Source organism: Oryza brachyantha, chromosome 12, assembly GCF_000231095.2.
Source record: "Oryza brachyantha chromosome 12, ObraRS2, whole genome shotgun sequence".
NCBI classification, from domain to species: Eukaryota; Viridiplantae; Streptophyta; class Magnoliopsida; order Poales; family Poaceae; genus Oryza; species Oryza brachyantha.
The window spans coordinates 13,223,668-13,246,239 of record NC_023174.2 but is presented as its reverse complement, the minus strand read 5'-3'; the positions used below and the strand labels follow the sequence as shown (position 1 = coordinate 13,246,239).

Sequence of the window (22,572 nt, the reverse complement as noted above, 5' to 3'; positions counted from 1 at the left end):
AATTTGATAATTACATTTAGCTGTAAGGAGAATTTGAGAATATCCATTGTGTTGTATTGTGTTGGACAGAACTTGAGGATAGACCATCTTTATATGCCACAAAGTTGTTTTTTTTTCCCTTGCGATCTGAAATGCAATAATGGTCTACCTATCTCTATCTACTGTCCATCTACCCTTTATTAATTACTATTCCATAGTTTTCTCAATAATGAATTCACAAATGGATTAGATCATGTGAAACTTCACTAACTAACCTGGTAAAATACAGCATGCATCCATGCAAAAAATAATAATAAAGAACACCAAGACACAACCTTCTTCAACTCCAAAACTGAAATAAAAAATCACTTAAAAATATATATACAAAGCCCAAATTTAGCATATGATGATTCATTCATTCATGAGTTAAATGGCACCTCAAACACAGGGGAAAAAGAAATAAACCTAAACAGAGAACTGAAACGTGGGACCCATGCAACCGCTAGAGAGCATCTTCTCCAGCTCGATTCCCGCCAAAAATAGAGCGCCAACCAGCCGGCCGCGACGGCCACCACCCCGGAACGCGCGCGCCGCCGCACGGCCATGGCCACCGCCTCGTCTCCGCCGCTGGCTATATCTCCCCTCTCTCCGCGCCCTCCATATAGGCAGGCACCAACGCAGGGGGTGGCCCACCTCGCGCTTCCTCCCCCTCCCCCGCTCGCTCCACGCCATGGAGGCCGCCGCCGGCATGCCGCGCCGCCTCGCCGTGGCAGCCTGCCTCAGCGCCGCCGCCGCCGTCCTGCTGCTCGCGGCCACCTCGGTCGCCGCGCTCTCCGACGCCGAGGCGTCGTACATCGCCGGGAGGCAGCTGCTGTCCCTCAAGGTGGGCAGCGACCTCCCCGACGATTTCGAGTTCGACATCCGCGTGGACATCACCTTCGCCAACGACCGCCTCCGCCGCGCGTACATCGGGCTGCAGGCGCTCCGCCGCGCCATATACTCCGACCCCAAGAACTTCACCGGCGGGTGGGTCGGCGCCGACGTGTGCTCCTACTTCGGCATCACGTGCGAGGCGGCGCTCGATGACCCCAGCGTCACCGTCGTCGCCGGGGTCGACCTCAACGCCGGCGACATCGCCGGGTATCTCCCCGTCGAGCTCGGCCTGCTCACCGACCTCGCGCTGTTCCACATCAACTCCAACCGCTTCTGCGGCATCATCCCCGAGAGCTTCTCGCGGCTGACGCTGCTGCACGAGCTCGACGTCAGCAACAACCGCTTCGTCGGCGGCTTCCCGGAGGTGGTGCTGCAGATCCCGGTGCTCAAGTACCTCGACATCCGGTTCAACGACTTCGATGGCGAGCTGCCGCCGCAGCTGTTCGAGAAGAGCTTCGACGCCATCTTCGTCAACAGCAACCGGTTTGCCGGCCACATCCCGGAGACCTTCGGCAACTCGACGGCGACGGTGGTGGTGCTCGCCAACAACCGGTTCATCGGCTGCATCCCCCGCAGCGTCGGCTGCATGAAGGGCACGCTCGACGAGCTCGTGCTCCTCAACAACCGCCTCGACGGCTGCCTCCCGCCGGAGATCGGGGAGCTCGCCAACACCACGGTGGTGGACGTCAGCGGCAACCAGTTCGTCGGCTCACTGCCGGAGGAGCTCGCCAACATGACCAAGCTCGAGCAGCTCGACGTGTCGAGGAACCTGCTCGCCGGCACCGTGCCGGAGCCCGTCTGCAAGCTCCCGGCGCTCACCAACTTCAGCTTCGCGTACAACTTCTTCAGCGTGGAGCCGGCGGCGTGCGTGCCGGCGGAGACCGCCGTGGTGGAGCTCGACGACACGAGCAACTGCCTCGGCGGCGCGCGCCCGGGGCAGAAGACGTCGCTCGAGTGCGCGCCCGTGCTCTCGCGCCCCATCGACTGCCGCACGAACGTCTGCTCGGCGCGGCCGTCCTCACCGTCGTCTCCGAAGCCTACTCCAGCGCCGCCGACACCATCTTCCAAGCTGTCGCCGAAGCCGCAAACTCCGGCGCCACCCACGCCGGCACCGTCGCCAACACCTGTTTCGAAGCCATCGCCGAAGATGATGAGACATGCGCCGCCCCCGCCACCGCTGTCGCCTGAGCCGACGCCAATGCCTACCGCTGAGGTCCCGGCGCCCTCAGCGTTGGAGCCTCCTGAGGCGTACGCTCCGGAGCCCTCACCACCACCACCAACTCCGGTGAGCTCTCCACCTCCACCCGTTAAATCCCCTCCGCCACCTGTGCCGGTGCACTCTCCGCCCCCGCCAGTCAAATCCCCTCCGCCGCCTGTGCCGGTGCACTCTCCGCCCCCGCCAGTCAAATCTCCTCCACCACCGGCTCCATTGAGCTCTCCACCACCACCAGTCAAATCGCCACCACCACCTGCACCAGTGACCTCTCCTCCGCCACCGCCAGCACCAGTCAACTCGCCACCTCCTCCGGTGAAATCTCCACCACCGCCGACACCATTAAGCTCACCACCTCCGCCGATCAAATCTCCACCACCGCCGGCACCAGTGAGCTCTCCACCTCCACCCATCAAATTTCCTCCACCCCCAACGCCAGTTAGCTCTCCACCACCACCGGTAAAACCTCCTCCACCACCTGCACCGGTGAGCTCTCCTCCTCCACCAGTCAAATCCCCACCACCACCAGCGCCGGTGAGCTCACCACCACCACCTATCAAATCCCCTCCACCGCCAGCACCGGTGAGCTCTCCTCCCCCACCAGTCAAATCCCCACCACCACCGGCGCCAGTGAGCTCACCACCACCACCTATCAAATCCCCTCCACCGCCAGCACCAGTGAGCTCTCCTCCCCCACCAATCAAATCTCCACCACCACCGGCACCGGTGAGCTCACCACCTCCACCTGTAAAATCTCCACCGCCACCTGCACCAGTAAGCTCGCCGCCTCCTCCTGTAAAGTCTCCTCCTCCACCGACACCTATAAGTTCTCCCCCACCACCAGTAGCTTCACCGCCACCTCCATCCCCAGTGAGCTCTCCACCCCCGCCGGTCAAATCCCCACCACCACCGGTCTCATCTCCACCTCCTCCAGTCATCCCATCATCTCCACCACCAGCACCATCACTACCTCCTCCCCCACCAGAGGAGCTAGTCATCTTACCACCAATCTTAAGTCACACCTACGCATCGCCACCTCCTCCTCAATTCCAAGGGTACTAAATGGTGGTGACAACGCCAACAAGACATCCATGACAACGATGAGGAGCAACGGTGATCATCACAACTAGTTGCAATGCTTACCCTTTCTTCCTCACAATATCATGCGTCTATGGGTACAAATACATGTAAAATACATACATGTAGAGTATACGTGTACCCAGAGAAGAGGAGTGTGCAAAGTGTAGAAAAGGTGAAATATGCTCGATCAGCATGATGGAATTGTAAAATCTTTTCAAAATTCTACTGAAAATGCGAAAATGAAATGGTATTTTTGGGTCCTTTTTTGCAAACAATCCTGGTGCATTTTATAACCTCTAAATCAATCCATATCCTTCCATGCATGACGTGATCCACTATTAGAACTCTTAGTCATTGGATAAATAACTTATAATTCCTCCGGTTTAAATAAATGACATCACTAATTTCTTACACATGTGTTTAACCATTTATCTTATACAAAAGCTTTTTTGCATACATACATACATATTGTATGGTATGGTATGGTTAGAGTGTGTTTACCGGTGAGCGAACTGAGAACAAAACAAATAATAATTACATAACTTTTTAGAATGATATGAATGATGAAATGTACCTCTAAAATGAAAAATAAATGGTGTCATCTGTTAAACATAAGAGGGAGCATATGTTTGGTATAACATATTGTCATACCCTGCCCCAGACCTCACCAAAAAGGGTATGTTGCAGGAGAACAACAAGCCATCTCCTGCAAAACCATGACAATGATAATAGTCCTAGAAAAAGCGATAGTACTCATGGTAACATGATGAATCAGTGTAATTCTACTACAGATATACGCTATACATTTACATTGCAACTTCATGTAGGACCAAATGTACAAAATTCAGTCAAAAAAATACACCAATCCATGCGTATTGTCCTAGGTCTAGCGATGACACTCCAAAATCATCATCATCCTCCTCCTCCTCCTCCTAGACTTTACCCAGGGAGAGAAAAATAATGACAATAGATGGGTGAGTACTTTCGCACTCCACAAGTTTTTTGAAATGTATTCCAAGCTCTAAGTGTGAATTCTTACAACTACTCATCTTGATCCGTCCTCCTACAAACCATTAGGAAGGAAACTACCTATCTCGATATATCTATGAGTTTCTTTGCAACAATTTAAGTGTGAACCTCCAAATTTTAGTTTTACCATTGTTCATGTCCTTCTATTTTTTCTCTATTAGTTTATTTTACTTTCTCAGCATTTCCAACAATTATCATGACTTCTCATCGCACTCCACATCAACTCTTATATCTTGGCTCCTCTATTAAGCATGCATGTCCTATATCACTCCGCTCCCATCTACTATATGATGTCATTCCGCATCCTTGTGCATGCATGCTTGTATATTGGCCATGCATATCCTATATCACTCCACTTCCATCTACCATATGATGTTATTCCGCATCCTAGGGCATACATGCTTGTTTATAACCACACATGTCATCAATCAGTCATAAAGACTAATTTTGGCAATGATTCCCATCATGCAAACCAGTGCCATACAACACAAGCAAACAGCTCTATGCTAAGAGAATAACCTATATTCACGTATAACCGTGGGCACAATTGTTCGAACAATAAGTTAGATTATGTGGAAACTTTACATTTTACCCACACTACACTAGCTAACGCCGATATTGGTCAATGTTCAACAATTGTGACAAGACATTTCCTAACTAACCCAAAAAACCCATGCCATATAGTTGGTCGAGTTCATGACAAATATCAAGCAAGAACAACCATCATCTACTTAGGATATACCAAGAATACCACTATCATCCATTCACCTTTACAGAGGCAAGAGTATCACCCTCGAGAGGGCGATAAAGATCTTGACTATGCCTTCTTATTTCCAATGTTCCACAACCACTGGTATTTAGGATAATTATGAACTAATCAATTGCTCTTTCAAGGGATTGGTCATACCGTAGGATGTCCCGATGCTACTTATCAATAAATCAGTCCTGAAATGCGAATACGAAACCAAGCCACACAACCAAGATTGAACATTGTGAGCATTTTGCAATCCTTTCTCTTTACAAACCCATGGACTCTATGAGTTGAGTTTTTGCAAAGGTTTCACAACCCAATTTCTCATGTCGATAAACAATTGTGGATATCATGTTGTTCGTGGATATCTATCCCTAGAGAACGTAGATATCAAGGTGCCACTATGTGGAGGGACAATGGTTAGATTTATCAATTTCCTACAAAAAGTAATGCAACTAGCAGGTTGGTCCATCGGTGATGTGTTCGGAGACCGATGCCGATCAATTTAATATGAACACTAAACATGCAATTTTATAATAAATACATTTATAAACTAGGTGCAATATGGTTGAAAAGTGATTTGTCTTGCTTTAGATCTTCAAAACTATGAGACATCTGCTTCTGTTGAATTTCTAGAGCGACAATTACGAGCTCAACAAAATGAAGGAACCAAAACCCTACAAGGAGATAATCAATAACAATTACAGTAAATTTCACAAATCTAAACATATTTTGATTAAACCATTATTAATGGCACAGCAAATTAAACTGGCAATCAGCCACTTGCATGCCACCGCTAACATTTTCCCCCTATCCCCTTCTAGAGCAGCGGTTGTATTACCTCATCTTCACGATATAATTAAAATGTTGAAACCATCTCTAGATTTATATGGATACTAATAGATCTAAACAAATATATATATATATATATATATATATATATATATATAATTTATGTAATACCAACATATCTTGACATTTGATCTCACAATGTGCCATTTTGCAGAAACAGGGAGAAAAACCGATGCAATGCAGAGCCAGGCTGCTAGGACAGGTCATAAAGGAAATCTTTGACGCATGGCATGGATGGAGGGTGCCTACAGGAAGACTAAGACCCTACGACTCTGTTTGGATTTCCGGGGACTTTTTTTAAGTCATTGTTACATTGAATGCTTGATACTAGTTAAAAGTATTAAATATAGACTATTAATAAAACTCAACTCATACTCTGGACTATTTTGCAAGACGAATCTATTGAGCCTAATTAGTCCATAATTAGCGAATGTGATGCTAACCATTTGCTAATCGTGACTTAATTAGACTTAAAAAATTGTTTAATGAAATAGCCTTTATTTGTGTAATTAGTTTTATTATCAGTCTATATTTAATACTCCTAATTAACGTCCAACCATCCGATGTGACAAGAGACTAAAAAAGTCTCTGCATCCAAACAGCCCCTAAATATGGCGATGGATTGGAGAAAAGACGGGGAGAAGGAAGATGTCATTCCGCAGATTTCTAAATTTATTCTGGAGGATGTCACTGTTTTCTTTTCCTGTGGTCTTATTTTTTTCATTTATGCTTATGCTTATAAAAAATTAAATTTTTAACCTTAGATTTAGAGTCGATTTTATGGGTTTTTTCGTCATACTTTTGTTTTGATATCACGAAGAACGCATATATAAAAATTTTATTTATTTTTCACTGAAAAAGCAAAAAAAAAAAAACGCCCCCTTACTTTACCAAATGATTGCCGATGTGATGTCGTCCGTGATGGTTTGGTGTCAGGCTTATTTTTGATAGCTCTCAGTTTAGAAATTTCTAAATTGGACCCAAACCCAACCCATTGTCATCACTTTCAGTTTGTGTTGATGGCAAAATTTTGTTTTTTTTCTCAGCTTAAGTACTCTATAAAAGACTACTCTGTTTTGTTTCCTTAATGGAATTAGTAATTAATATTCTCTCCATTCCATAGCATAAGACTTTCTGATCTTATATAGATTTATATGTGCGCTAATAAATTTAAACACATATACAAAAATATATACATTGATATATGAATGAATTTAGTCAAATTCAGAAAATTATAATATGAAACGAAGGAAGTAAATTCGTAATTCTAATTGTTCGCTGCAGCGAAATGCACGGCATGGACGCAGTTGGAGGAGGATCTCGAGCAAGGGACCAGCGCAGGGGTCGAGGTCAGGCGACATGAAAATAAATATTAGAAGGGGTTGAACAAAAGATAACTGCTTTTAGTCCTTTCTTTTTTATTGCAAAGGCAAGGGGTGCTTCAAAGGCGTAGTCGCGTAGATAGGGTAGAGGGTGCTGAAGCCCCAGCCCGGGTGGTAGATCCGCCCCCGTTTGGTAACAACTCCAAAGTAATAAAAAAAACTTTGCTTGAGACCTAGTCCAAAGTACCACTTTGGTAATTATATCATATGAATCTCGTTTTTCTATACACCTAAAAAATTGTGCAATATGAAACGTAGGGATTATCTAAAGCAATATGTGTATAATTATACTATATAATTAACCTTGTTCCAAACATAGTCGATCAAGAAGAAAAATGAAATCGAATTAGCAGATAAAAGAGCCCAAATACCACCCAAGTCGTCATCACGAGAAAATCAAAGACAGAAACAACGATCAATATTTGACGCCATTGATTTTAAAACACTCTCACCCAACTTTTGTGCTTAACGTGCCAACGTCAAACATTTACAGGGAGTATTTACTTAACCACTTGTCTAATTCATTGTTTTCAAATATACAAAATTGGAACCACCTAAGTCAATCGCTTGAAAAAACTGAATCCATGCATCATCGATTTTGGGAGACGTTGGATTGAGATCGAACAGAAACAATGGAAACCAAATAAATTAGCACGTGAAGAACAAGCACGGATCTTCAAACAAATCTAATGAATAAAGCAATCGATTGATTGAGAAATAGCAAACCTGCACGAAACTATAAATCATAATTGTAGTTTATTTAAGGATGAAAAAACCTTACAACAAAGTAAATAATAATCACCCAAAAGTGAATGGCATCACACATACAAACAATTAATAGGGAGTGGCCAATAATAAACAGCACGTAGAGGTTAATTAGCCAGTGGCAGTGAAGCAAAAAACACAGTAACTTATTTATTTAACCTGGCGACGGACAACTAAACGATAGAGTGCATGCATGCAAGAATGCATGCATGCATGCAGCGTCCGTCCAGGATTGGACGAAAGGATCGATGCCATCTTTGGCCGGCCGGCCGATCGATCCGATCCGGCGGCGGCGGCGCCGGCGGATCGAGGAGGAAGACGGCGTCGATCTGCAGCTAGACGCGGCAGCGGGTGAGGATGGTGCAGCCGCGGTGGTAGGGGTTGGGCTTGGCGCCGCCGCCGGCGGCGCCGTGGTAGTAGCTGGCGGCGGGGATGCTCATGAACGGGACGCGGTCCGGGTGCAGCACGGCGTGGTGGCTGATGTACCCGCCGTCGGCGGCCTTCCAGAGCAGCGCGCGGCGGCTGCCGGAGCCCGCTGGCGACGACCCGAGGTCCATGCCGGTCGCCGGCATCCCCGACGCCGCCGGAGGGGACGCCACCATAGCCAGCACCACGACGACGGCGGCGAGAGAGATCGCGACGGAGGTTGCAGCGGCGGCAGCCATGGCGGCGATCGAGGAGAGATCAGGAAGGAAGGCGGCGGATCGAGGCGAGAGGAGAGGGAGGAGGGGGAAATGCTTGGAGGAGAGGAACGAAGAAAGCGAATACCGTTTACGGGTAAAGCAAACCGTTTTTAACGGGCGTAACACAAATAACTAGACAAAAAGGAGTAATTTTGTGTGGTTTAAGTGGTCCAGTTTGACCGAGTAAAATAAATGTTTTCTCTCGGAGCGTGTGACACGGATACCTCACACCAGATTAATTTCACTAGATATAATAATAAACACTGCGTTCATTTTATAATATAAGATTTTCTAGTATTTTTAATATCTAAATAAATAAATATTGATGAATCTAGACATATATATAATATGCATTAATCAATAAATGAATCTAGCCATAGCCAAAACGTCTTACACTATAAAATGGAGGATGTTTTAATACTATATTTGTTTTCCGTTTGAAATTTCTGCTACGTACATAAGCTATAATCCACCGATTATTTTTTAAATGCTTAGTTTAAAAGAAAAACAAATGATATTTTTACCTAGAAATGTACTATCATCTAAACTTGTTTGGTTTGATAAATTTATTTTAAGAAAAATTTGGTGGTCGGAATTTTAGAAGTTTGACTATTAAATCTGGTTCTAAAAGACAAATATTTTTGAACGGTGGAGTAATAATTATGACCTAATAAGTGATGAGTACTTGCGAATAGGAGTGTTGGTCTGCTTCTACGCTCAATACGTCATATTGAGTGTTTATTGGAACATGGTATATTCATATTTTCCCCTCATAAGAAATGAACATTAAAAAAAGAACTCTTTTGATTCAATCATCATTTTCTTAACTCCCGCAACATGAAGTATCAACTCCTTGTTGGTACAGGGAGACAGAAGGGACTAGGTTAGCCGAAAGATGGTTATGGGTTTAAGGACATAAGGCAACCTTGTCTTTCTTTTTAGGGTAGGAAGCCGTAGAGAAAATGTCTTGAGCCAAGATCCAAGTACCAAGCACTTCAATACTAAAATATAAGCCCCATCGACTAGCCTTTAATTCCCCCATGAGGCTCTTACCAGGGCCTATAGCATTGAAGTGTGTAACACTTGGATTCTCCAAGAAAAAGCTAGAATGACCTTCAACAAAGTGATATGTGCCGGAAACCAATACATGTGGATTGGTGGAGAATATCTAGGGGTGTTAGGCAAATCTCTTTAAGGAACTCGCAAAATAGTGGCGTAACTTCAGGAAAAAAAACTGCATGTAAATTCATGGTAGTGTTAGTTTCTTGCCATTACCTCTGATTTTTCTTGGAGGAATTCCTCATCCTAGTATCCATGGAACCTGCTACCAAAGTTTCTCTAGGTTTTTCTTCATTGCCATCAACTAAGAATACACCAAATCTGGACAGGTTAAGGTTGTGTTAACCATCATGCGTACCTCCGACGAGCTATTTACACGGAAAATAGTATCTTTCTTTGTTATCAGCAATGATTTTTTCTTAGACATATGAGTATTCTTATGCGCACCTCGAATGTCTTAACCAACATTCTCTAGAGACCCCATGGTGACATCTTCTACCATGTGTGCAATCTTTGTCCTAGTCTTAGGAATCAACTCTTTGGCTCTCTCTCCCTCGATGCTTCGGCTTCAATATTCGCCAATAACTTCAACTCTAGTAGTATTCATCCAAGACATGACTTTTTTCTAGACTGTTGAATGTTGGCTTTCCTGTCATGAGTTCACACCAACTTTCTTGACCTTCCTGCACTAGGCAAATATTTGTTGTTGAAGGATAACTCCTCGAGAAGCGATCGTGGGAGACCCCATTTTGAGGGTTCAGCCCAGGGGATGTGATCGAGAGAGAGCTAACCAAAGTTTTAGAGGAAATGGGTGGAGGTGCGCAAGAACCAATACCAGTGAGTATACAGGTTAAGGCACACGCTGCTCCTATGATGGTGATGATGATCTAAGAAAATTCAGCTATCCTCCCAGGCCAGGTCCATAGTGTCTAAGGGAGTGATGGTTACAGCAAAATAATAAATGCCTGTGGAAGGGGCGGCTGTAGTAACCCATAAATGTTTCTTGTGGCTTCCTAAGGAGCCATTTAATGTAGCTATGCTACTTATGTAAATGCACAGTGCCAAGCCGCATGTACATCGTCTGGCATTCCTTCAGTAATCTATCTCCTAGTGGTCAACACAACTCCCAAGGTCAAACAGCTCCATCTCATCGCACGCATCAGATAAGGTGAACCAGTGGGCAATAACGACGATGGAACAAGCAAGACATATGTGACACGGGTGTGCAGATACCAAACGCCCTTTGACGATAGGTACACATGCTCATTAAATGTCCTGACAAAGAAAGATAATGGTCCCTATGGTGTAAGTTTGACACCAGACATATGGATAAACAGTTGTCCATATCTCTACTTATTTGGGGCACGTATTGATAACCGTTGGGTAGTGCACTAGCCTAGCGCCCCCTTGTGTGTTAAGCAGGATGAGGTCCTCATTCTACTAGGACTACTTTCTGCTGTGAGGACTCGGATTTTCATACCACTGATTAAACCAACGTCCCACCTCGTAAGGAAACACTTAGAAGGTCCCCTTCTACTAGGGCTACTTTTCGCTATGAGGACACTGGTTTTCATATCACCAACGTCCGCCTAGGCCTTAGCCTCCATTCTTGTGAGAGCCCCATCACATTTGTGCTAAGCCATCATCTTTTTGCAGCTCGCATTGCTTCTTCTGTGTTCACCACCATCAGCCACAATAACCAAGCTGCCATCGTTATGGCTAGAGAAGATACAGGGACACGATTGGCTTTTCCTTCTTGTTGAGTCTTTGCATAAATTTGAACGCAATGTAATTTGAGAACCTTTAAGAGTGTTTTTTTTGGCAAAATTGGCTCTACTTCCACTTCCAATATCAATATATTTTGAGTCTCTATATTTTCGCTTATGTTTATGCTTATAAAACAACATTTGAATTTTAAAACATCAATTTAGAGTTGGTTTCGAAATTTTTTTCGACATATTTTATTTTCTAGTCTTTTATTATAAATAGCTAAGAACACATATGTAAAAGTTTTATATCTTAATTATTTTTAATCGTTAATAAGTTGTTTCGCTTATACTTAATTTCAGAAAAAACAATGATATCCCAAGGCTCTTAATTAGTCTTCAAAGAGGAGACGTTGAGTTGTTTAAAATGGTCATTTATATTTTGTCGCTGCTACAGCAGTACCGTATCACTTCTAGCAGTGGCAAACCACTGAATGGTCATGACACTACTTTGAACTTTTTGCACGAAGTATAAGTGCATAAAAGTATATGTGATAGCTGTGAGCTCCGTCGCCGCCGCCGCCGTCACCCCGAGCACCTGCCTCCATCGCCACGGACGTTTCCGCCTCTATCCGCAGCGTGGATCTGGATCTAGACGTGAAAGAATGAAGAGAGAGGGTGTGTGGATGAAGGGAGAAAAAGGCTGCATCATGGGCCCCCTCGAGGACACATGCATTGTAAAGGGTGTGGTCTTAAGACTGAATAATCCTAGCTGCCCACCTAGACCACTCGCTAAAACCTCAACGTTTTATATATGGCCTTAGATCCCGGGAGATACGGTACAAATATTGTCTAGACTTTGTTCTGAGCTAGCATGTAACAGTAGCTGGCCGGCGTCGTGTGGGTGTACTGTGGCTTATTGATGGTAGGATGCATGATTTCTTCGTCACAGCAAATTCTCACGTGCTCCACAGAAAGAAAATAGCAGTGTACAACACGTGTCTACGCGTATAAATACGTGTTAACATAGGTACATGTGACATATACGTGTATAAATACGTGTTAACATAGGTACATGTGACATATACGTGTACCCCCAGAGAATCAGGAGCGTGCAAAGGTAGAAAAGAGGAAATGTGGACCACTTGAGTATTATGGCCACGTTCTTTTTCACTAGATTATTGTTTACTAGCTTTTTCGTGTATATTTCTTAAACTGTTAAACGTCGTATCGTAACATCATTTCGAAATTCCATTGAATTTTTTCTTTGAGATAAATTCCATTGAAGATGTGAAAAAGAGAGAGGGCGTTTTGGGTCCTTTTGTGCAGACTCAATTCTGGCCCGTTGTGTTACCTCTTAGAAATCAATCAATTTGGGCCCAGAAGGCCCGCAAGTTTTTCATTAAGGAAACAAAAAATTTTGCTGCCCAAGTTTTGGGCTTAATTGGGCTCTGAAAATGAACTGGAAATCATATAGACAACTGTTGCCAAATATTAGAGGCAAAATCAAAACATGACCAAATTTGGCCAAAGGTGCCAAAGTTTGGTTCTCATGTGCACCAAACCAGACAACCCCTAATTAAGCCACCCAACTTAGCTAACTCTACCAAACCGTGTTTCAGATTAGAGTATTTTATGCTAGTACTAGTAGTTAGCAGTAGTAATATGGCATAGCCTATACTTAAAAAGTTCAGGGCCTCTCCGTGTTGGAAGGAATTTTGGAGGAAAATTAGAGAAATTGAACTGTTTCTTTTAAAAATCCTGTGAAATTCCAGTGTTCCGAAGAGTTGAACATGGATTGTAGAAACAAAAGAAAAGACCTCACCATGTATTCTGCAACCTGGATAATGCAGCTACTACCACTAGTAGGCTCAAAACTACAACAGCTAAAAAATGTTTGCAACTTGCAAGAGAAATCTCATGCTTGTTACAACTTCCAAGACCATATTCAGGGGCTCATCAGATTATCATCAGTGCTAAACTGCTAATAGCTTAAGACAGCAGACAAGCATGCCATATATATTCCCTCGCTAAGACAAAAATCCACGAGACACGCTGAATTAAAAGATTCCTCCCCAATCAATCACCAAGAACACGGCACTTATTCCTCTCACCCAATCCTCATTGCAACTGGCCACATCTTTCACTTCACCAAAAAAAACAAATTGATAGTAGCATAGGAGTAACATTTTGGGCCCCAAAAACTGGTACTCATCAGGCCACCAGCAAAGGGGTCAACCAGGTGATGCTGTCAACATCTACACCAACCTAAAGCTCCAAACAATGCCATTAATCTGTCACATTTCACAGGATCACAAGCATGGTGCTAATATGGCATACATGATTTGCTATATCAGCTTGGTACTTGCAAACTATGTCTATGAACAATCTGGATCCTGCATAAATGGGGAGGATTGAAGAGAGTCCTGCAAACAACATGGCTCTGCTGCCTACCAATATTGTCTTCTGGCCAACACATTTGAGTTTGCATCAAACAACTAACAGGTGGAAAACATTGTAAAGTGCTAATCCTTCTCCAAGAACCTAACAAACACTCCATGCTATTTGAATCCTAATAAAGTGGTGTGCAAGTATGCAGAAGCATAAAAGGGGAAAAGATTGCAAGTGGGAGCTGAGCTGTTCTTCCTTGCTCTTGGTGCTATGAGGCTATACATCATGCACAAATCTATTCATGTTCCCAAATTAACATTTCAGAGAATCAGATGTGACAGATGAGATCAAAGCACAATAGGGACAACCAGATCTACAAGGCAATGTACAATGAGCAGCACCTTCATCTCCAACCATATGGAAGGAATGGTTTGCTGCTCTAGATCTACATCTTACCACAATGCCAGGCAAAGCTTGAACCTTTCTTCCCCACAAACCAACCCAAACCATCTCCCCCATTTCAGAAGACCAAATCAACGCACCGATGATTCAAGAACAGCTATGCATGACTGAATCAAAAGGGAAGATGCAATCTTTGACTCTCTGACTAACACACTGGAATACTTGATTCAAAAGAATAAGAATATATATCTCTTGATATTAAGAGCCAGCCACAGGGGGGCACAAATCTCTCATACTTTACAAGACACAACAGATCCCAAATACAACAGCAGCATCATTAGCAGCAGCAAATCAAACGAAGGAATAGTAGCAGCTAATAAATAGTAGAGGTAGTGGCACTGCAAGAACACAAGAAGAACAGCTTATTTTGGGTTTTTTTTTTCATTTTTTTGGAACCTGGAGAGGAGGAACAACGCTAGCAGCGCGCGCCCAAAGAAGCAGGCAAAAGATGCCATCTTTGGCGGCGGATCCGGCGGCGGGAGGAGGGCTTAGCCGCGGCAGCGGGTGATGCGGGAGCAGCCGCGGTGGTAGGGGTTGGCGGCGCCGCCGGGGCGGCAGTTGTAGTAGCTGGCGCCGCGGCGGGAGCACGGCACGGAGTCCCGGCGCAGCGCGCCGTAGCTGATGTACGTGTTCCCGGCCAGCACGCGGCGGTGCGCCTCGGCGGAGGCCGACCCGAGCTCCCCCTCCTCCTCGCCGCCGTCGACCTCCCCCCGACCGAGGCACTCCCCCACCGTGCCCCGGCACTCCCCGCCGGTGGTGGACAGTATCCCCAGCTGCAGGTGGTGCTCCCCGCCGGCCAACGACGCCGCGGAAGCCGCCGCCGCCGCCACAGCAAGAACCACCACCAGGACCGCCAAGAACCTCACAGAAGCAGCCATGGCGTGGCGACCGTCGACGGCAGCAACGCCGGAGCAAAGAAGAACTCTCTGGCCGAAATGCGGCGGCGGCGGCCGGCGAGGAGGAGGAAAACGTGTGGGAAGCGAAGCCTCACGCAGCCTTAGCTGGCACTGCGCGATGGAGGAGGAGAGGTGGTGGTGGTGAAGAGAGAGAGAGAGAGAAGAGAGATAAGCGTGGGAGGGTGGCGAGGTGGGACTAAAAACGCGGAGGCGTGCGCTGCGCCGCGCCGCGACGCGGTGGGCGGTGCAGGACAACTGGACACAACTCATGGGGAGGAGGATTTGCGCAGATGGCTTTGCTTGCTTGCTGCTGGTTGCCGCTAATCCTGATGCTGCTGCTACCAGACTACGAGCAGTAGCTATCGATGAAAATCGGTTAGAAATGGTGTTATTATTTTGTTATATTTTTAATGGCATCAATTCTAATATAATGCCAAAAAAATAGAAAAACTAAATTTCAGAAACGGTAGTCGTCGGTAAATATATTATTGTTAAATTAGTCATCGAAAACAGTATCGATACGGTCGAAAAATTTCTATATAATTTTCATCACTATTATTAGTGGAGTCCATGTTCATAATCCAATAAAGAATAAAAACCTCTTAATAATGGTATCTTTGGATTTTTTAGAAAAAAAATAGTGATAATATAGGCTTTCTTGTCAATCAAAAGTTTAAAGCTTTGTCCTTTTTGCTTGAATTTGATAAAAACTGTTTTTGTTGATCGGATTTGAGAGGTCTGAGTGGTTTTTTTTGGGAGAGGGAGGTTAGTTTTATAAACCATGGCCAGAGGATATGGCATGATGCTAATCAAATGAAGGACAGTGACATGTGGCATGGAGGATGGGGTTAGGTTAACACTTAACAGTACCATGATTGCTAATCATCTAAGTTGCAAAAGGTGGCCGATGAAACTGTAGTACAAACTGAGACAAAAGAAGGGAAAAGGGTTAGGAGACCAGGGTGGTTTGTTTATGGTCTTAGAATGTTGATTGTGGACCATGGACATGTGGCGGATAGGTTAGCCATGGCTTTTTTTTATAAAAAAATTGGCTGCTGGGGCTATGGATGCTACTTTTGGTGGTGTCTCATGTTTTGTTTTAAATTTGCATGGTAACAATTTGGCCACGAAAGAATTACGCTTATAAGATGTGAAAAAGACATTGGGCAACGATTAAAGACATTCGGCAGTATATTCTTGGTTGCAATTGCTCTGAAAGCTCTGATCAAGCTATGGTTTATAAGATGTAAAAAAGTAAACAAAACAACAGGAGATATTTTGTATGTAAAAAATTTTATATTCGTATTGTAGTGGTTCAAAAACCATATCTAAAAAAGAGACTATAAAAAAAACTCAAAATCAATTTTAAATTAAGTTATAAAATTTAAATTTTGGTCATTGATGGTAATTAAGTTGCAAGCAGCGATGAAAGTTTAATGTTTGGACATAGATCATACATTCAAATTAATAAAAAAAAAGGTGTTTTTGTTAACAATTGGATTTTTTTAACAATGCTGGTGTCTAATCTAAAAGTAGAATTAATTGTTTTTAATATACAACTATATATAGCTTCTATTTCCAAATGCATTTTATATGTTTTGCATACAACCATTGGTTCCATTTTCCAAAGATCGAGTTGAATCTTTGGTGTAACTCTATCGATCAAATAACTAAAATTGTATTTTGTGAACAGCAATTGCTTATGTTTCTATTAGTACAATCTGTACTCATATACAACTGTGTCCATAAATTTGGCCAGATTTCAAGATGTTTAATTAGTAAAAGCACAAAACACTATTAGCATGTGAGTGGATTTTTAAGCCCAGGCTTGTCAAATCCCTGGACAAAATCCTTGGACTATCGACGTGCATGGAAGTGCCATAGTAGTATTTGCAGTGACAAGCTAGTTAATTAGCATAAAGTAGTTTTTTTTAAAGAAAGATGATCAAGCACGTTCACAAACCACACACTGACACACTCTCAATCTCCTACTAGAGTATTAATTGTAGCCACCAAGTTGGAACAAATCTTGGTATATACAAAAACAAATATGTTGAGATCAGCAGGGCATGCACTACTTCATGGCTTGAATTATTTGCAAATTCAAATGTGTAAATTTATATTAATACTGGTCTGAGGGAGACAAGTGCATGTAGAATGATTTAAGTTCATGATGGGTGCAACTTTGAGTTATGCAACCATCATATCCCTTATATACTAATTGTTTGTTTGTAGATGTTATATCTATACTACTTTAAAAGAAAACAATGGTGATGATAGTGAATCTGCTATTTTACTATCTATCTTTTTACCAACTACTCTAATCCTGATATAGTACTAAAAAATAGTCTTTCTATATGTTATTAATATCTTAGTTTATCTCTAGAATGCAAGTTATCTCTCTCAAAGAATCTATGAAGTATTTGATGTACCATTACAAAGCATGGTACTTTGCTAGTATAACCAAAATCTTACCGATAAGTTTGTAGGAAAGTCTGTCAAGGCAATCTTTTAGATGGGTGTAAGAGGTGAAAAAAAATTGTTGCATTCTTTTTCTTTTAGATGGGTATAAAATGATATTAATATATATCATGAAAAATGCCCTCATATTGTTATATTTTTAATAACTTCTTCAAACATTGTCCAAAACCTAGTGAAATATAACAATCATAGTAATTAAACCCTAATTACTTCTCTAATGGCCCTATCATGATATGAAGCTCATGTTGCGACCTCAAAAGTTCCAAATATATGGTCAGCTTATCAACAGAAAAGAGACATCCATATATTTTTTTTTCTAGAGGGAGCAGAAAGGCTGTCCTTAACAACCTTTTCTCTCTCTCTTTTTTTTTTCATCTCTTTCGGTGGAGCAGCAGCAGCCTCGTTCTGGAGGGTCACATGGGCATGCAGCTGTCTCCTCACATGGAGCCCGTTCATGTCATGGATCATTGGCCAAACCCCAAAATAAATGCAAAATCTTCCTTTAGTTCTAAAACATTTTCTAAAAAATATCACATCAAATCTCTAGACAACTAAATAAAGCATTAAATATATATAAACACTAAAACTAATTACATAGTTATGGAAAAAACCATGAGACGGATCTTTTAAGCCTAATTAATACGTGATTAGCTATAAGTGTTACAGTAATTAATATATGTTAATAACGGATTAATTAGACTCAAAAGATTCGTCTCGCGGTTTTCAAGCGGAATCTGAAATTTATTTTATAATTAGACTACGTTTAATACTTCAAATGTGTGACCGTATGCGTCGATGTGATCTCTCCCCCCCAAAACACAGCCTTAGTTGTACTCAATATGCAAATTTTGTTTATTTATGATTGTAAATGGGAATAGCATTTCATTCGATTGGGTTGAAATAAGGGTGGTAAATGTGTGCCAGTAAAAGTATTGTTTTACAATGTAGAGTTATTTTTGGAAGTTATGATATGCGATAATTAACCATGTGTGTCCATGTACGCAAAATGTTAATGTCCCCTTCAATAACTTAATCTTTCTTGAAAAATACAATTCAGGTAATTAGGTGGCATGGGTTAATTAATTTCTCTATCAACTGGGCCTCATGCTGTGCTGTGCTAATATCCTTGGACTAAAGCCCAGATACATGTATATATGGGCTTCTTTGTTTTCAAAGAAATGCATGTATGCATACAACCTGTTCCAGACGAAAAACATATTAGCATAAAAAGCACATATGGTGTGGATTAGAGATTATTTATGAGCCCACAACACATGATCCAGCCCATATTTGTGTCCTTGTGTGTGGTGTCCCCTATCATTAAATTGTGCATCTTTTGTTGTTATAATAAATAAATAGTAGTACTAATCATATTCTCCTCCTATGCAACTTGCCAAACAAAGCTCAGCAAAGTGTGCATGATGTTTTTTTTTCATTTGGTTTTCTAGACAGTTCTTGGGAGTTAGAACAGTGTTTCCTCACCTACACCAATTGGTGATAATGGTGCTGGTTGCCATTATTAGATTAGATGGTGAGGCTGGTTTTGTTGGTTAAACGAATCAGAGAATCATGGTGCCTACATACTATATAAACAATGTGGCAAATCTATCATACATAATATAGTGGGACCGAATTAATTAAGCCTATATGCGAAATTATCTCAAGCGCATCATGAATGACTGGCACTCCCAAGGTATTAGTCAGCCATGTGAATTTTTATCGAGGTTGAAATTGTGGATGAGCCTAATTAATCAAATATGATTAACACCAGCAATTATCTACAATAGAGGAAAAAATGGCACCGATAAGTCAAGTATGTGAGGCTAGGAAATGCTTTTCTATAGCATTTTTTGAGGCTGATCACCATATCACAACTGCTCACGATTTATTATCAAATTTGGCCCCAATATAATGTATGTGACCTGGCTAATAGTAAAGAATTTGTATTCCTTAAACTTCTTTCAACAAAACATTGAAATAAACCGTAAACTAAGTGTAGCTTTTGTGTAGGCCCCTTTGGTCCGACCTACCTAAGTACCTAACCGGTTTTAATTCCTAGACATAGTCCGCGTTCGACCGGGCCGATAACACAAGAGGGCGTTTAGTCGGTGAAATGAAAATTTTTGCATGTTATATCAGAATTTTGACTAGATGTCGGATGGAGTTTTCGGCTATGAATGAAAAAACGAATTTTACGGCTGGCCAGGAAACCACGAGACGAATTTTTTGAGCCTAATTAATCCGTCATCAGCGCTTGTGGGTTACTGTAGCACTTATGGCTAATCACGTACTAATTAGGCTCAAAAGATTCGTCTCACGATTTCTCATGTAACTCTGCAATTAGTTTTCTATCTATGTTTAATACTCTATTTAGGTGTCCAAAAATTCGATGTGATGTTTTTTGGGAAATTTTTTGGGAACTAAACAGCCCATAACTTAGCTCCCTCTTTTTTCACGTGCACGTTTCCCGAACTGCTAAACGATTTTTTACAAAAATTTTCTATAGGAAGGTTATTTTAAAAAATCATATTAATCTATTTTATATTTTTTAATACTTAATAATTAATTAATCATGTATTAATCTATTACTACGTTTTCCGCGTTGAATAAGTTAACTTATCCACTTCTTGCCGAACACGGCCTTTGACATATATGCTCATATTTACAACTAATTATTTTTTGAGTAGGATACATAAGGGTGCTCCTAAGTTACATGCAATATTTTGTAGAAAAAAACATCATGTATTGGTTACATGTAACCAATACAATACATAAAAAATAGTATATTAAATATTGTACATATAAGCAAGTAGGTTATATATTGCACAACTTGCCTGTTTAGATGTCTATTTATATAAAATAGACGACGATTATGTATACCGTTGTACATGCCCTAAATGATGTACACATTGACAATAACGTGCGCATGCTAAATTTATCAAACTCCATATAATGTGTTTATAGGTGTGCGTATAAATGTGAGATGAGTGTCTGAATTTATATTATGTTTCAAAAATATATTTGAAAACAAACCCATCTATTCCTTATGATTTTAATGTTTGACATCATTAATTTTTAACATATTTTAATTATCTGTCTTATTATATATATATATATAATACAAGCTATATTTGATAAAACAAATCATAATAAAATAAATAATAATTATATATTTTTATAAGACAAATAATTAAAAGCACGTCATTTGGCCACACCGCCAGCTGTAACATTTCCGTGTACTGATGCCATGCCCACACCGTTGACCAAGCCGTTGTTCTGTTGCCACGTCATAGCTAAACCATGATATTATTATCCAGGTGTACGGTGGTAGAGTTGGCCTGCCATATTGTTGAGGATAGCTTGATAAAATAATTTACATTTGAAACTAAGTTATTAGAGCAACTCCAACAAGTTAGCTATCCAACTCTCCAAGCCAAAATTTAAAGAGATTGGTGAAAAAAAGGCTTACAACAAGTCACATGGATGGCCAAACCAGCCCTCTCACTTGCCAAATTTGGCCATCCAAACTAAACTTACCATCCGTGGGTCCCATGCGTAAGGCCCACGGGACCCACACTGCAGTACTACTCAAACAAACCATCTGTCCATCCAGAGCAAGCCGTCGCCGGAGCAAGCCGTCGCCGGGCCATCGCCGGGTCATCGTCGGAGCAAGCCATCGCTGCGCCACGCCAGCGACGGCGCCGCTGCGGCGCCCCGCTGCCTTCCCGCCCCACGGCCGGCCATGCCACCGCCCGCTCCGGCGCTGCCTCCCCGTGGCCGGCCGCGCCGCCGCCTCCTCGCTCCGGCGCTGCATCCCCGCGGCCGGCCGCGCCGCCGCCTCCACGCGCCGCCGTCTTCCCGCCCTTCGGCCGGCCACGCCGCCTCCCCGCGTTGTTGTCTTCCCGTCTCGCGGCCGGCCGCCTCCTTGCGCCACCCGCTTCTCCCTGCACCACCGCTTGCCTCGACTGAGAAAGAGAAAGAGAGTGCCTTGGCTGAGAAAGAGAAGAAAAGAGGGAGAAAAGAGATTGAGGAAGAGGAAGAAAAGAGGATGACACGTGGGACCTAGCTGTCATAGACTCGAAATAGAGAGGGTGGATGGAGAGACTGTTGGAGTAAAAAATAAATTTGAGTGGCCAAATGAAATGGGGAGTGGCCAAATAGGTATTTGGAGAGTCTAATTTGGGTTGTGTGTTGGAGATGCTCTTAGACAGCTTTAGTTCTAAATTTTTCTTTAAGCGAATGTTAAAAGATAGTATCCATCTAGTTCAATCCCTCGAAATTTATGTTTGGTGGTACTGTGCCTATCTATAGAGCACATGGCCAAAATTTCAAAAATAAAGAAAGTGACAGGTAGTTTTGATGGACCAATTTGTTCATTGGAGAATATGGCCCCTAAAGTTTAGTTTTTTCTTTGAAAAATATCAAACAATATATTTACAAATAAAAAATAATTTGTAGATAGAAATTTTATATACATGTTTTGAATGATCAAAAAGAAATGATTGAAAAGAAATTTTGATTAAAAAATTACTAAATTAACTCTAAGTTAAAGGTTAAAGATTTAAACTTTCGCTTATAAATATTAAAAAAAGATGAAAATATAAGGGTGAATGATGTTTCTTTGACAGCCGATCTTGACGCTTGCATATTTTTCTACACAAAGGACAACGATGGTACATATACATGGCCTAGAAGGTGTAGAGAACAGAACAGATATCTAATTTTTCTGTGTAGGTAGTAAGCAGCCTCTGATATTATTGTTTGACATTTTCGACCACTACTGGACTTTTCATTTGTGTCCATCGATCAGTTGTACAGCTTAGATTCTACAGACGGTTGCATCGTCTGAAAAATATTTGCTCTTGTTCTAAATAACTTTTTTTTGATTGATATTCTAAATACTTGTTATT

At 42.4% G+C, this 22,572-nt stretch overlaps 3 protein-coding genes across 3 annotated transcripts; 1 reads left to right on the top strand and 2 right to left on the bottom strand.

Moving 5' to 3' along the window:
• The first annotated feature begins 655 nt into the window (after positions 1 to 655).
• Positions 656 to 3,616, top strand: LOC102722357 (pollen-specific leucine-rich repeat extensin-like protein 3). The gene has a single exon (XM_015842701.2). The coding sequence runs from the start codon at positions 710 to 712 to the stop codon at positions 3,185 to 3,187; it is 2,478 nt and encodes an 825-aa protein (XP_015698187.1). The 5' UTR covers positions 656 to 709; the 3' UTR covers positions 3,188 to 3,616.
• A 4,703-nt stretch (positions 3,617 to 8,319) lies between these two features.
• LOC121056064 (protein RALF-like 22) lies at positions 8,320 to 8,649 on the bottom strand. Its single transcript, XM_040529871.1, has one exon. It carries the CDS (start codon positions 8,647 to 8,649, stop codon positions 8,320 to 8,322), a length of 330 nt encoding a protein of 109 aa, XP_040385805.1.
• A 4,908-nt stretch (positions 8,650 to 13,557) lies between these two features.
• Positions 13,558 to 15,430, bottom strand: LOC102722074 (rapid alkalinization factor). The gene has a single exon (XM_040529538.1). The coding sequence runs from the start codon at positions 15,161 to 15,163 to the stop codon at positions 14,774 to 14,776; it is 390 nt and encodes a 129-aa protein (XP_040385472.1). The 5' UTR covers positions 15,164 to 15,430; the 3' UTR covers positions 13,558 to 14,773.
• Between the last annotated feature and the right edge of the window lie 7,142 nt (positions 15,431 to 22,572).

Coding starts and splice junctions, on each gene's coding strand:
- LOC102722357 (XM_015842701.2), top strand. CDS start 710: ATGGAGGCCGCCGCCGGCATGCCGCGCCGCCTCGCCGTGGCAGCCTGC.
- LOC121056064 (XM_040529871.1), bottom strand. CDS start 8,649: ATGGCTGCCGCCGCTGCAACCTCCGTCGCGATCTCTCTCGCCGCCGTC.
- LOC102722074 (XM_040529538.1), bottom strand. CDS start 15,163: ATGGCTGCTTCTGTGAGGTTCTTGGCGGTCCTGGTGGTGGTTCTTGCT.